At 45.7% G+C, this 14,810-nt stretch overlaps 1 protein-coding gene across 1 annotated transcript; it reads left to right on the top strand.

The window, feature by feature from the left end:
• Positions 1 to 1,017: 1,017 nt before the first annotated feature.
• On the top strand, positions 1,018 to 12,804 carry LOC124005910 (pleckstrin homology domain-containing family O member 1-like; the record flags this gene model as incomplete). Its single annotated transcript, XM_046315553.1, has 4 exons — positions 1,018 to 1,212; positions 2,698 to 2,802; positions 11,431 to 11,532; positions 11,803 to 12,804. Coding segments are annotated over 4 exons (1,191 nt in total), but the record flags the coding sequence as incomplete, so codon positions are not given.
• Between the last annotated feature and the right edge of the window lie 2,006 nt (positions 12,805 to 14,810).

Genomic DNA, 14,810 nt, shown 5'->3' with positions numbered 1-14,810 from the left:
CCTGTTCAGTCTATGGCCTTTGTCCTGGGATGTGTTTGGTGGTGGGGTGGGGGCGGGGGATGTCAGATTAATAACACAAGTTATTAACAACCCGGAACAGGAGGGAGTTTGTGTCTAGGAAGGGTTGGGGGTTGGGGCTTATTGTGCACATTGTGATTAGTCCATCATGTTCCGGACCGGTTGTGTCCTTCAAGAATTGATGGCCTCCTGCCCTATCTGCACCCTGCAGCATTATTGGATGACTGCCTTTGTTTCTATTTTAGTGACTTCGTGCCTGCTAGCTCCGCCTTTACACCATACAGCCTCACACATCACATGGGGGACATCCTTGTATCTCTCTCACAGTTTTCAGGGACACAGAATACACTATTACAGTTCATACAGTTCATTCTGTTGAAGTTGACATCTGTATTGGAGTCTTAGCTTTCTGTTCAACATCTCCATCTATCTATTGTGTCTATCTGAAACATCTCCATCTATCTATTGTATCTATCTGAAACATCTGTTTATCGTGTCTATCTGAAACATCTCCATCTCTCCATTGTGTCTATCTGGAACATCTCAATCTGTCTATTGTGTCTATCTGAAACATCTCCATCTGCCCATTGTGTATATCTGAAACATCTGTCTATTGTGTCATCTGAAACATCTGTCTATTGTGTCATCTGAAACATCTGTCCAATGTGTCTACCTGAAACACCTGTCTATTGTGTCATCTGAAACATCTGTCCAATGTGTCTACCTGAAACACCTGTCTATTGTGTCTATCTGAAGCATCTGTCTATTGTGTCTATCTGAAACATCGCCATCTGTCCATTGTGTCTATCTGAAACATCACCATCTGTCCATTGTGTCTATCTCAAACATCTGAAACATATGTCTATTGTGTCTATCTGAAACATCGCCATCTGTCCATTGTGTCTATCTCAAACATCTGAAACATCTGTCCATTGTGTCTATCTCAAACATCTGAAACATCTGTCTATTGTGTCTATCTCAAACATCTGAAACATCTGTCTATTGTGTCTATCTCAAACATCTGAAACATCTGTCCATTGTGTCTATCTGCAGGTGAAGGATGAGAAGAAGATCCAGGAGGTGGTTGACCTGACGGATTACGAGCGTTCTGAGGAGCTCCGCAAGGCCAAGAGCCGCAGCAAGAAGAACCACAGCAAGTTCACCCTGCTGCGCTGCAGAACCCCAGGCAACACGGTGGGTCCACAGGAAGTGTCAACAAGAACCCAGATCTAGAACCTTGGAAAGAGCAAACCTGTACCTCAAAGTACTGTACCACAATAGCAACACAATCAATACTTACATCTTAAACTCACTGTTGAGATGAGTTTCACGGTACTGTAGCCAGACATTAGCATAGTCAGATCAGTTACAGTAGCCAGATTGATTGACAGGCTGATTGACACTCACCTGACTCGGCTCGCCAGACGGGTCACCACCCTGTACACCCTGTCCTTAGTCATTAGCCATGATCCCCTTTGACTCTACTTAGCTCCTCCCACCTCTGTCTCTGCCCAGAGACACTGTCCTCCCTCCCTCTGTTCCCTCCCTCCCTCTGTTCCCTCCCTCCCTCCCTGTTCCCTCCCTCCCCTGTTCCCTCCCTCCCTCTGTTCCCTCCCTCCCTCTGTTCCCTCCCTCCCTCTGTTCCCTCCCTCCCCCTGTTCCCTCCCTCCTTCTGTTCCCTCCCTTTCACAGGGACATTGTGTTCAGACTCGCCACACACCTCCAACTCCTACACCCAGTATATGATCACCACAGACTAACTGGACAGGCTTACTGGAGAAACAGAGTGAAAGTGTCAAATTCCCAATGCTTGTAGACCATTTGAAATCTGACAGTTTGCCAGTCCAGTTCACCTTTGAAACATGGAAAGGCTCTCTTCTGGTGAGGCAGTGATTCCCCCATGACCCCTACACACGCTAGGGATGGGCGTTCTTTTTTAATGTACTCACACATTTATTTATTTAGAGTACTCAAAGCCGTTTTTAAATAATATGTAGAACACAAGACCCCCGCTGGGAAAAAGATGTGTCCATTTATCTATAGACATAACCTGTATGACCCTTGGCTTGGTTTATTTTCTGTTGTGCCCTGCAAATGCACATATACAAATGGAACACTAACATGGTCTCCAAGTCCTGTTCAGGCAGCCACAAAGCACAATCCACCAAATAGTGTTACAGTAATTGACACAAACGTAATCTCTGGTTAAAGGTCATGCATTGGACTTCCGTTCCAGTACTCCATTACTCATACCCATCCCTAACACACACGTACACTCACAAAGCGGCGCACACACACGCACACACACGCACACGCAGGATCTCCCAGAACCCTCAGAGCAGCAGGAGGATAGGGTATCATGTTGGGTTGTCAGGGGAGGAAGCTTGTGTTTCAGCACACAGACAGACACAGACTGAGAGAGATTCGCAGAGTCTCCACACAGCTGCAGTTTCCTGTAGCCTCAGTGGGAGAAAGAGCACCATATGGTCATATCTGTGTGTGAATGTGTGCGTGAGTGATATGGGTTTCTGGAATGGTACCTATATGAAAGGTATCCCTTACAGATGGTTGACTGAGAACTATGCATGTTATGATTTTCAACACTCCTTCATGCTCATTTAAACAAGATTGTGCAAGGCCCTGGCTTCTTACATTCCCTCTCTCGTTTGTGTCTGTCAGGTCCCTAACCTGGTGTTCCTGGCTGTTAGTCCAGAGGAGAAGGAGTCCTGGATAAACGCCTTAAATGGAGCAATCACCAGATCCAAGAACAGCATCCTGGATGAGGTGAGACACACCTCCACTCTCCTTCTCCTCTCTCTCTCTTATAAACAACACTTCATCTGTCACATGGCCAATTGCAAGAGGATATCTTACTGAATGCACTTTTGAGGAATGGAATCCATTGACCCGCCCCTCATTCACACACACCCTCATGACCTGACACTAAACTCCCACAGCATGTTGACATGTATAAAGTGCTTCAGAAATACAAGGAACTGTTATCGTATCTTACATTCTATCTTAAACTGGTTTCCTGATGAGGGCATTTTCTGGGTTTCAGTCTAGTGTAGTGTAGATGAAATGACCTCTATAAAGCAGAGAGACAGGTGGTGACAGCTGTGACAGTCTTCTAGCTGAGGCAGCTGATCAAAGGATTCCCTCTCTGTTTGGGGATGATGGGATGGATCCTTCATCCTCCTTCTCACTGCAGGTCAATCGCCCTGATGACATCAATAGACAGACGGTAGGGGAGCAGCTTGATGTGAAATAACATGTACACACACTAAAACACACATATACACACACACACACACTTCTGAGCTTTTATGCACTTAACGCATCGTGTCAACACCACCCTTATATAAGGCCACAACACACACATTTGACATAGTCCCAACACACACACATGGATGGACACATGCACACACACACTGATGCACGAAAGCACACCCACCCAAACACACACACACACACAGCTATAGATGGCCCAAACTGTACAGGTCCCTATCACACAGCTATAGATGGCCCAAACTGTACAGGTCCCTATCACACAGCTATAGATGGCCCAAACTCTACATGTCCCTATCACACAGATATAGATGGCCCAAACTGTACATGTCCCTATCACACAGCTATATATGGCCCAAACTGTATAGGTCCCTATCACACAGCTATAGATGTCCCAAACTGTACAGGTCCCTATCACACAGCTATAGATGGCCCAAACAGTACAGGTCCCTATCACACAGCTATAGATGGCCCAAACAGTACAGGTCCCTATCACACAGCTACAGATGGCCCAAACTCTACATGTCCCTATCACACAGATATAGATGGCCCAAACTGTACATGTCCCTATCACACAGATATAGATGGCCCAAACTGTACATGTCCCTATCACACAGCAATAGGTGGCCCAAACAGTACAGGTCCCTATCACACAGCTATAGATGGCCCAAACAGTACAGGTCCTTATCACACAGCTATAGATGGCCCAAACTGTACATGTCCCTATCACACAGCTATAGATGGCCCAAACAGTACATGTCCCTATCACACAGCTATAGATGGCCCAAACTGTGCATGTCCCTATCACACAGCTATAGATGGCCCAAACTGTACAGGTCCCTATCACACAGCTATAGATGGCCCAAACTGTACATGTCCCTGTCACACAGCTATATATGGCCCAAACTGTATAGGTCCCTATCACACAGCTATAGATGTCCCAAACTGTACAGGTCCCTATCACACAGCTATAGATGGCCCAAACAGTACAGGTCCCTATCACACAGCTATAGATGGCCCAAACAGTACAAGTCCCTATCACACAGCTATAGATGGCCCAAACTCTACATGTCCCTATCACACAGCTATAGATGGCCCAAACTCTACATGTCCCTATCACACAGCTATAGATGGCCCAAACTGTACAGGTCCCTATCACACAGCTATAGATGGCCCAAACTGTACAGGTCCCTATCACACAGCTATAGATGGCCCAAACTGTACATGTCCCTATCACACAGCTATAGATGTCCCAAACTGTACAGGTCCCTATCACACAGCTATAGATGGCCCAAACAGTACAGGTCCCTATCACACAGCTATAGATGGCCCAAACAGTACAGGTCCCTATCACACAGCTATAGATGGCCCAAACTGTACAGGTCCCTATCACACAGCTATAGATGGCCCAAACTGTACATGTCCCTGTCACACAGCTATATATGGCCCAAACTGTATAGGTCCCTATCACACAGCTATAGATGTCCCAAACTGTACAGGTCCCTATCACACAGCTATAGATGGCCCAAACAGTACATGTCCCTATCACACAGCTATAGATGGCCCAAACTGTGCATGTCCCTATCACACAGCTATAGATGGCCCAAACTGTACAGGTCCCTATCACACAGCTATAGATTGCCCAAACAGTACATGTCCCTATCACACAGCTATAGATGGCCCAAACTGTACAGGTCCCTATCACTCAGCTATAGATGGCCCAAATTGTACATGTCCCTATCACACAGCTATAGATGGCCCAAACTGTACAGGTCCCTATCACACAGCTATAGATGGCCCAAACAGTACATGTCCCTATCACACAGCTATAGATGGCCCAAACAGTACATGTCCCTATCACACAGCTATAGATGGCCCAAACTGTACAGGTCCCTATCACTCAGCTATAGATGGCCCAAACAGGACATGTCCCTATCACACAGCTATAGATGGCCCAAACTGTACAGGACCCTATCACACAGCTATATATGGCCCAAACTGTATAGGTCCCTATCACACAGCTATATATGGCCCAAACTGTACAGGACCCTATCACACAGCTATATATGGCCCAAACTGTATAGGTCCCTATCACACAGCTATATATGGCCCAAACTGTATAGGTCCCTATCACACAGCTATATATGGCCCAAACAGTACATGTCCCTATCACACAGCTATAGATGGCCCAAACAGTACATGTCCCTATCACACAGCTATAGATGGCCCAAACAGGACATGTCCCTATCACACAGCTATAGATGGCCCAAACAGTACATGTCCCTATCACACAGCTATAGATGGCCCAAACAGGACATGTCCCTATCACACAGCTATAGATGGCCCAAACAGTACATGTCCCTATCACACAGCTATAGATGGCCCAAACAGTACATGTCCCTATCACACAGCTATAGATGGCCCAAACTGTATAGGTCCCTATCACACAGCTATATATGGCCCAAACAGTACATGTCCCTATCACACAGCTATAGATGGCCCAAACAGTACATGTCCCTATCACACAGCTATAGATGGCCCAAACAGGACATGTCCCTATCACACAGCTATAGATGGCCCAAACAGTACATGTCCCTATCACACAGCTATAGATGGCCCAAACAGTACATGTCCCTATCACACAGCTATAGATGGCCCAAACTGTACAGGTCCCTATCACACAGCTATAGATGGCCCAAACTGTACATGTCCCTATCACTCAGCTATAGATGGCCCAAACTGTACAGGTCCCTATCACACAGCTATAGATGGCCCAAACAGTACATGTCCCTATCACTCAGCTATAGATGGCAGAAGCACTCTCACAATGACTATCCAAATCCATGTCATCACTGTTAAAGAAACAGAACGAATACAACATTGAGCTACTTTCACATAGAATAAAATACATTTAGAGGACAACTGGTCAGGCGTGTGGATGGACTCGGAACAACAGCACCAGCACTGTGAGAGATATCAATTACCTCCAGGGCTCCAGTGTCTCTGCTGATCAATGGCCTGATGACATCAGAGACGGGATTCACTCTTCCACCAGGATGGTGTTTCATTGCTCTCAACTGTAGGGTTATCGCAGGTGGAGTCCTACATGATGATACACACGTACTGTAGATCTATGTTGAAAAACCTGCATTGAATTGCAATGCAACATTGGTTGAAAGTGTTTTATACACATCATGTATGTGTATAATAGCAAACCAATAGCAAACCTAGTGCCCTGAAATACACCCTTATTTTAATTTTAGTTTAACCTTTATTTAACTAGGCAAGTCAGTAAAGAACAAATTCTTATTTACAATGATGGTCTAGGAACAGTGGATTAACTGCCTTGTTCAGGGCCACTTATACTGAACACAGTAGCCTGACAAGACAGTCACATGATTGGATGGCGTTTTAAAACATCCTCAAAAATTCTATTAAATCTGTGGATTCCTCCTGGTCAGCTGTATCACATAGAAATACTAGATTGACTCCAGAATATTGTCTTACAATAGAATAACTAGATACATGTTAACAATTGGTTGTGGGACAATTGCTGATCCAAGGTTTTTGTCAAAGGATGATAGATAAATAAATCTGGTTGAGTTTGGGTTTAGTCATTGGTTGTCATGTCAGAAAGAAAGAAGGCAGGTAATAGCTGTAACTGCATACATTACATGATTGTGGAGCGACAAGCTTACAAAATATCACAACAGTATGTTTAGCAGAACATAAAAGTTGCACCCATCATATAATCACCATTTAAACCCACTCTGTGTTATGTCCAACACCGAGATGGATCATGTTGGCAAACACCGGAGATGGATAATGTAGGCAAACACCGGAGATGTATCATGTAGGCAAACACCGGAGATGTATAATGTTGGCAAACACCGGAGATGTATCATGTAGGCAAACACCGGAGATGTATCATGTAGGCAAACACCGGAGATGGATCATGTAGGCAAATGCCCGAGATGTATAATGTTGGCAAACACCGGAGATGGATAATGCAGGCAAACACCGGAGATGTATAATGTTGGCAAACACCCGAGATGTATAATGTTGGCAAACACCGAGATGGATCATGTTGGCAAACACCGGAGATGTATAATGTTGGCAAACACCGGAGATGTATAATGTTGGCAAACACCGGAGATGTATCATGTAGGCAAACACCGGAGATGTATAATGTTGGCAAACACCGGAGATGGATCATGTAGGCAAATACCCGAGATGTATAATGTTGGCAAACACCGGAGATGTATCATGTAGGCAAATACCCGAGATGTATAATGTTAGCAAACACCGGAGATGTATAATGTTGGCAAACACCGGAGATGGATAATGTTGGCAAACACCCGAGATGTATAATGTTGGCAAACACCCGAGATGTATAATGTTGGCAAACACCGGAGATGGATAATGTCTGCAAACACCGGAGATGTATAATGTCGGCAAACACCGGAGATGTATAATGTTGGCAAACACCGGAGATGGATAATGTTGGCAAACACCCGAGATGTATAATGTTGGCAAACACCCAAGATTTATAATGTTGGCAAACACCGGAGATGGATAATGTTGGCAAACACCCGAGATGTATAATGTTGGCAAACACCTGAGATGTATAATGTTGGCAAACACCCAAGATGTATAATGTTGGCAAACACCCGAGATGTATAATGTTGGCAAACACCCAAGATGGATCATGTTGGCCAGCTCCGGAGAATGATAATGTTGGCAAACACCGGAGATGGATCATGTTGGCAAACACCGGAGATGGATAATGTTGGCAAACACCGGAGATGGATAATTTTGGCAAACACTGGAGATGGATCATGTAGGAAAACACCGGAGATGGATAATGTAGGCAAACACCGGAGATGGATAATGTTTGCAAACACCGGAGATGGATAATGTTTGCAAACACCGGAGATGGATAATGTTGGCAAACACCGGAGATGGATAATGTTGGCAAACACCGGAGATGGATCATGTAGGCAAACACCGGAGATGGATAATGTTGGCAAACACCGGAGATGGATAATGTTGGCAAACACCGGAGATGGATCATGTAGGCAAACACCGGAGATGGATCATGTAGGCAAACACCGGAGATGTATCATGTTGGCAAACACCGGAGATGGATCATGTAGGCAAACACCGGAGATGGATAATGGATCATGTTGGCAAACAAATTAATTTCACCTTTATTTAAGAACATTTGTTAATTTTTTATTTCACCTTTATTTAACCAGGTAGGCCAGTTGAGAACAAGTTCTCATTTACAATTGCGACCTGGCCAAGATAAAGCAAAGCAGTGTGACACAAACAACAACACAAAGTTACACATGGAATAAACAAACGCACAGTCAATAACACAATAGAAAAAATCTATATACAATGTATGCAAATGAGGTAAGATTAGGGAGGTAAGGCAATAAATAGGCCGTAGTGGTGAAGTAATTACAATTTAGCAATTAAACACTGGAGTGATAGATGTGCAGAAGATGAATGTGCAAGTAGAGATACTGGGGTGCAAAGGAGCACAAATAAATAACAATATTGTAACGGTTGTCTGCATGGGAAAGAGAGTCGGACCAAAATGCGGCGTGTAGATTGTGATTCATGTTTATTCAACTGAAGCAACACGAATCTAAATACAAACACTACAAAACAATAAACGTAACGAAAACCGAAACAGCCTAATACTGGTGCACATACACACAGAACAAGGACATCAAGACACTAAGGACAATCACCCACAAAACCCAACACCAAACAGGCTACCTAAATATGGTTCCCAATCAGAGACAATGATGAACACCTGACAAACCAGATGTAACATAGAATGCCCACTCAGCTCACACCCTGACCAACCAAAACATAGAAACATGCAAAGCAAACTATGGTCAGGGTGTGACAAATATGGGGATGAGGTAGTTGGATGGGCTATTTACAGATGGGCTGTGTACAGTGCAATGATCTGTGAGCTGCTCTGACAGCTGATGCTTAAATTAGTGAGGGAGATATGAGTCTCCAGCTTCAGTGATTTTTGAAATTCGTTTCAGTCATTGGCAGCACAGAACTAGGAGTTTATGTACAATTGACGGCCTACACCGGCCAAACCCGGACGACGCTGGGCCAATTGTGCACCGCCCTATGGGACTCTCAATCACAGCTGGTTGTGATGCAGCCTGGATAGCTAACCTAGTGCTCTTAACTACACACTTGTGCTGGTCATCTCCATCTTTTCTCGTTCCACCTGATAATGTAATGGTTAAAAGCTTTCAGATCCAATTGACAATTATGACATTGATATTAGACATAAAATCCCAGCGGATAAAATATGACATGTTGCTTAGTCCCACTAGCCAGTGAATAAACTACACTCCAGCTGAACTCACTTCATCAGTGGAGACGGTGTTATCACCAGATGACAGTGCAGACGTGTTGGTCATCAGTGTAGCTATAGGTTAGCTATGGGTTAGCTATATGTTAGCTATAGGTTAGCTATAGGTTAGCTATATGTTAGCTATAGGTTAGCTATAGGTTAGCTATGGGTTAGCTATATGTTAGCTATAGGTTAGCTATAGGTTAGCTATAGGTTAGCTATAGGTTAGCTATAGGGCTGAACTCACTTCATCAGTGGAGACGGTGTTATCACCAGATGACAGTGCAGACGTGTTGGTCATCAGTGTAGCTATATGTTAGCTATAGGTTAGCTATAGGTTAGCTATATGTTAGCTATAGGTTAGCTATAGGTTAGCTATAGGTTAGCTATAGGGCTGAGCTCACTTCATCAGTGGAGACAGTGTTATCACCAGATGACAGTGCAGACGTGTTGGTCATCAGTGTAGCTATGTGTTAGCTATAGGTTAGCTATATGTTAGCTATAGGTTAGCTATATGTTAACTATAGGTTAGCTATATGTTAGCTATAGGTTAGCTATAGGGCTGAGCTCACTTCATCAGTGGAGACGGTGTTATCACCAGATGACAGTGCAGACGTGTTGGTCATCAGTGTAGCTATATGTTAGCTATATGTTAGCTATATGTTAGCTATAGGTTAGCTATAGTAGCTATAGGTTAGCTATAGGTTAGCTATAGGTTAGCTATAGGTTAGCTATAGGTTAGCTTAGCTATAGTTAGGTTAGCTATAGGTTAGCTATAGGTTAGCTATATGTTAGCTATAGGTTAGCTATAGGTTAGCTATAGGGCTGAACTCACTTCATCAGTGGAGACGGTGTTATCACCAGATGACAGTGCAGACGTGTTGGTCATCAGTGTAGCTATATGTTAGCTATATGTTAGCTATAGGTTAGCTATAGGTTAGCTATATGTTAGCTATAGGTTAGCTATATGTTAGCTATAGGGCTGAGCTCACTTCATCAGTGGAGACAGTGTTATCACCAGATGACAGTGCAGACGTGTTGGTCATCAGTGTAGCTATATGTTAGCTATATGTTAGCTATATGTTAGCTATAGGTTAGCTATAGGTTAGCTATAGGTTAGCTATAGGGCTGAACTCACTTCATCAGTGGACACAGTGTTATCACTAGATGACAGTGCAGACGTGTTGGTCATCAGTGTAGCTATAGGTTAGCTATAGGGCTGAACTCACTTCATCAGTGGACACAGTGTTATCACTAGTTAACAGTGCAGATGTTTTGGTTGTCAGTGTAGCTATAGGTTAGCTATAGGTTATCTATAGGTTAGCGGCCTGTTTCCCAAGGACTTATGCAAATTGTTGTGGCCCATTTGGCCCAGTGAATCTCATGCCTGTAGATAATCAATCCATGATTAGGTCTATAATACTGATCAATAAACTACCCAACCCACTCCGACACAAACACAGCCCTCAGGCTAATGTGAAAGCATGCATCCCCTCACTCCACATGTGACTGTTCCATTATCTCTCACTCTCCTCTCTCTCTCTCTCTCTCTCTCTCTCTCTCTCTCTCTCTCTCTCTCTCTCTCTCTCTCTCTCTCTCTCTATTTCTCCTTTATCTCCCTCTCTCTCTCTCCTTTATCTCTCTCTCTCCCCCCTCTCTCTCTCTCTCTCTCTCTCTCTCTCTCTCTCTCTCTCTCTCTTTCATCTTTCTTTTTTCTTGCTTTCTTTCAGGTCATGGTTGAGGATGAAAACCTTCTGTCCCATCTCACACGGGACAGGGCTAAGATCCCTCACACACGGCGCCTGCCTACACGAGGACACATCATGGCTGTGGTAGGTATCCTGCTTCTCCTGGCCTGTCTTATCTTAGCCCTCCTTATTACCGGCTGGTTGGAGACAATTCCAACTCTGTCAATTGAGCTTTAATTCAATGAGTCAGTTGGACATGGTGATGATCAAACTACTTTCAACTGGAATTTTTCATTAGTTTAATCCAATTCATTTCCTAACTTAACTAAATCACAATGGGCCTTACCCTGATCTCAGTGTTTCTTACGGTGTCTAATATCACTAACAGACTGTTTCTCCTTGCTCCGTATCCAGGCCTCCACTTCTACCTCTGACGGCATGTTGACCCTTGACCTGATCCAGGAGGAGGACAGCCCCAGCACAGACAGCCAGGACACCTGTGACAAGAGCTTCCGGGCCAACCTGGACAAATCCACTCAGCTCGACTGCCTCAGGTCCAAAACAGAGGGTGCCATCAGTAGCATCTGTCTAACGCCTCCCACAGAGGTCACTGGGAAGTCCCAGAGCCTGCCGCGCGATACCGGGGTCACCTGGGACGATAAACAGCAACTTCAGAGCCCGATGGGGAAGTCCTGCACTCCTCAGCCAGGCAAGAGGCTCACACCGGCCGAGAAAAGCCGCTGCGCCTCCATGGACGAGATCCTCTCACACTCCGGGACACAGGCCACCAAACCCAGGACATCCATCCCCCGCTCTGCCACCTCTGCCCCCCCGGGCAACCTGCCGCCCATCAGCCAGCTGCAGGACCTAATCGCTCAGAAGCTGGAGAGAACTCAGGAGCTGCTGATGCAGGTGCAGGGGGCGAAGGGGGAGGAGGTAGAGCGGGGGAAGGGGAAAGGGAAGGACTCGCCAGGTTCCAAGGGCTCCAAGGGTTCCTCGGACGGGGCCCGGGCGGAGGCAGAGAGGCTGCTGAAGGAGGCAGCGTCCACATGGGGTCAGGCCAAGGATGTTCTAGAGGAGGTGAAGGAGCTGAGGGCGCTCTACCGTCAGCTGGACTCGCTGCCCACCACCCATGCCTCCCTCTCACCCCTCACACCCTCCAACAGCTGCAAGCAGACTGACTACAGGAAGAGCATGATGTGACCGTCAGAGAACTCAACACAGACTGGACTATGAATCCCTGAGCAAAAAAACAACTCAACATGCAAAGCCACAATATTGTTAAATATGTCTGTTTCTCTCCTTCTGTGTTCTTTCACTTTATTGATGCTGTGACAAAGTGAGGCCATTCAGTTGCCCAACGACGTCCCCTGTGCTTGACCACTGTGCCCTTAGATGTCTGCTTGATGAAGGGTGCGGGGGCAAAGGAAGGGGCCAATCTAGGGACTCAGGTACATGTTGACCAGGGAGTCTCTCTGTATTGACCTGCTGATGAAAGACCTTGTGATGCTGCAGTGTTGTTTTCCTCCGTTGGTTGTCAAAGAGGGGATGTTGCAAGGTTTGGGCGGGAATCAGAAGGGCTCTGCTCTCCAGGGACAGACACACAGTGGTTGAGGATGACTCAGGTTACAGGAAGGAAACATGGTGTCCAGACCAGCCCGTATGTTGGGAATGTCAATGTTTTCCTTTTTCTGTTACACAACACACTGGAAGGTTGGTCTGAGCCAGATTCCCAACGAACACCAATCTAAAACCAACAGCAGCCCACCGTACAGTACAGCATTCTCCCTCCCTCCCTCTGCTGCTCTGGGAATGGAGCTCAGTGGACTCTTCATCTCTGCTGGTCCATTATGATTCACAGGGACAAGGGGAACCAGTTCACATAGTCAGAACTAACTGGTGTTCCATAGGGTGTTTCTGTCTGTTCCATGAGCCATATGATACAGTCAAAATGGAGGACGTCTGTCTGGGTTGTGTTGTTACTAGATGGTACATACTAGGACAGGGCTGTTCCTTTCCTGTAGGCCGACAGCCAGTTGTCTTCAGCCAGTTGCCACTGCAGCCATTGATTCTCATGCTGCTGTAGAGCCATGGAGCCGGGATGGCATCTGTGTGTGTCTGGTGTGAGTGGTGATGATCATGCTACTGTAGAGCCATGGAGCCGGGATGGCGTCTGTGTGTGTCTGGTGGGAGTGGTGATGATCATGCTACTGTAGAGCCATGGAGCCGGGATGGCGTCTGTGTGTGTCTGGTGGGATTGGTAATGATCATGCTACTGTAGAGCCATGGAGTCGGGATGGCGTCTGTGTGTGTCTGGTGGGATTGGTGATGATCATGCTACTGTAGAGCCATGGAACCGGGATGGCGTCTGTGTGTGTCTGGTGGGAGTGGTGATGATCATGCTACTGTAGAGCCATGGAGCCGGGATGGCGTCTGTGTGTGTCTGGTGTGAGTGATGATTATCATGCTACTGTAGAGCCATGGAGCCGGGATGGCGTCTGTGTGTGTCTGGTGGGAGTGGTGATGATCATGCTACTGTAGAGCCATGGAGCCGGGATGGCGTCTGTGTGTGTCTGGTGTGAGTGGTGATGATCATGCTACTGTAGAGCCATGGAGCCGGGATGGCGTCTGTGTGTGTCTGGTGTGAGTGGTGATTATCATGCTACTGTAGAGCCATGGAGCCGGGATGGCGTCTGTGTGTGTCTGATATGAGTGGGAGGCATGACATAGAGGTCAGATGCAGTACTGAGGAGAGGAACCACTTGTAAGTGATTTGCTAAAATAGTAATAATAACAGAATTGCACTATGAAGGAAGGCTGTAAAACAAGAGGATGAAACTGGTGGGTGAAAACTGGAGAGAACAGATGTGTCTAATATGGCTTTTCATTCTGTTCTACGTATTTGTTACGACAATCTAGTGTTTGTAGAAACATACAGGCTGCATAGTTCCAATGCCTTGATACCTAAGACAGTCGCTCAACTCGCTACTCTTTGAAAATCCGAGCTTCTCAAAGGTACAATGTGTGTAAACAATGCTGTTGATGAACGCATCCCTCCGGCTAGCAGCGGCCAATGGACTACGTCGCCTGATCAAAACATCCAGTGCGTCTCTCCAGAGCACCCCGTCTTGTTTTATAGTCAGCAGCTACATATGTTATGTGTTTGCACAGTGCTGTGGAAATGGTTCGCTCTGGACTGTCAGACAGACAACAAAAACAGTGTTATGATTATGTTGTTATCATTGTTTGTGTTTTTTATTTGTTTAAAATGCTTTTATAGGATGATTTAAGGCACGCTTTAGAGAAAAAAATGGCCGGGGCATTCTAGAACGTTCAGGCTCTTAGAATGCTCAACTGGAAACTCTGCATATTGTAGTGTTACTCTGTTTGTTTAACCAGCAACCACAACCCAATAACACAAG

Source organism: Oncorhynchus gorbuscha, linkage group LG19 (genome assembly GCF_021184085.1).
Source record: "Oncorhynchus gorbuscha isolate QuinsamMale2020 ecotype Even-year linkage group LG19, OgorEven_v1.0, whole genome shotgun sequence".
NCBI lineage: Eukaryota > Metazoa > Chordata > Actinopteri > Salmoniformes > Salmonidae > Oncorhynchus > Oncorhynchus gorbuscha.
Note: the sequence above shows the minus strand (reverse complement) of the source record. Positions and strands in the feature narration are given on the sequence as shown.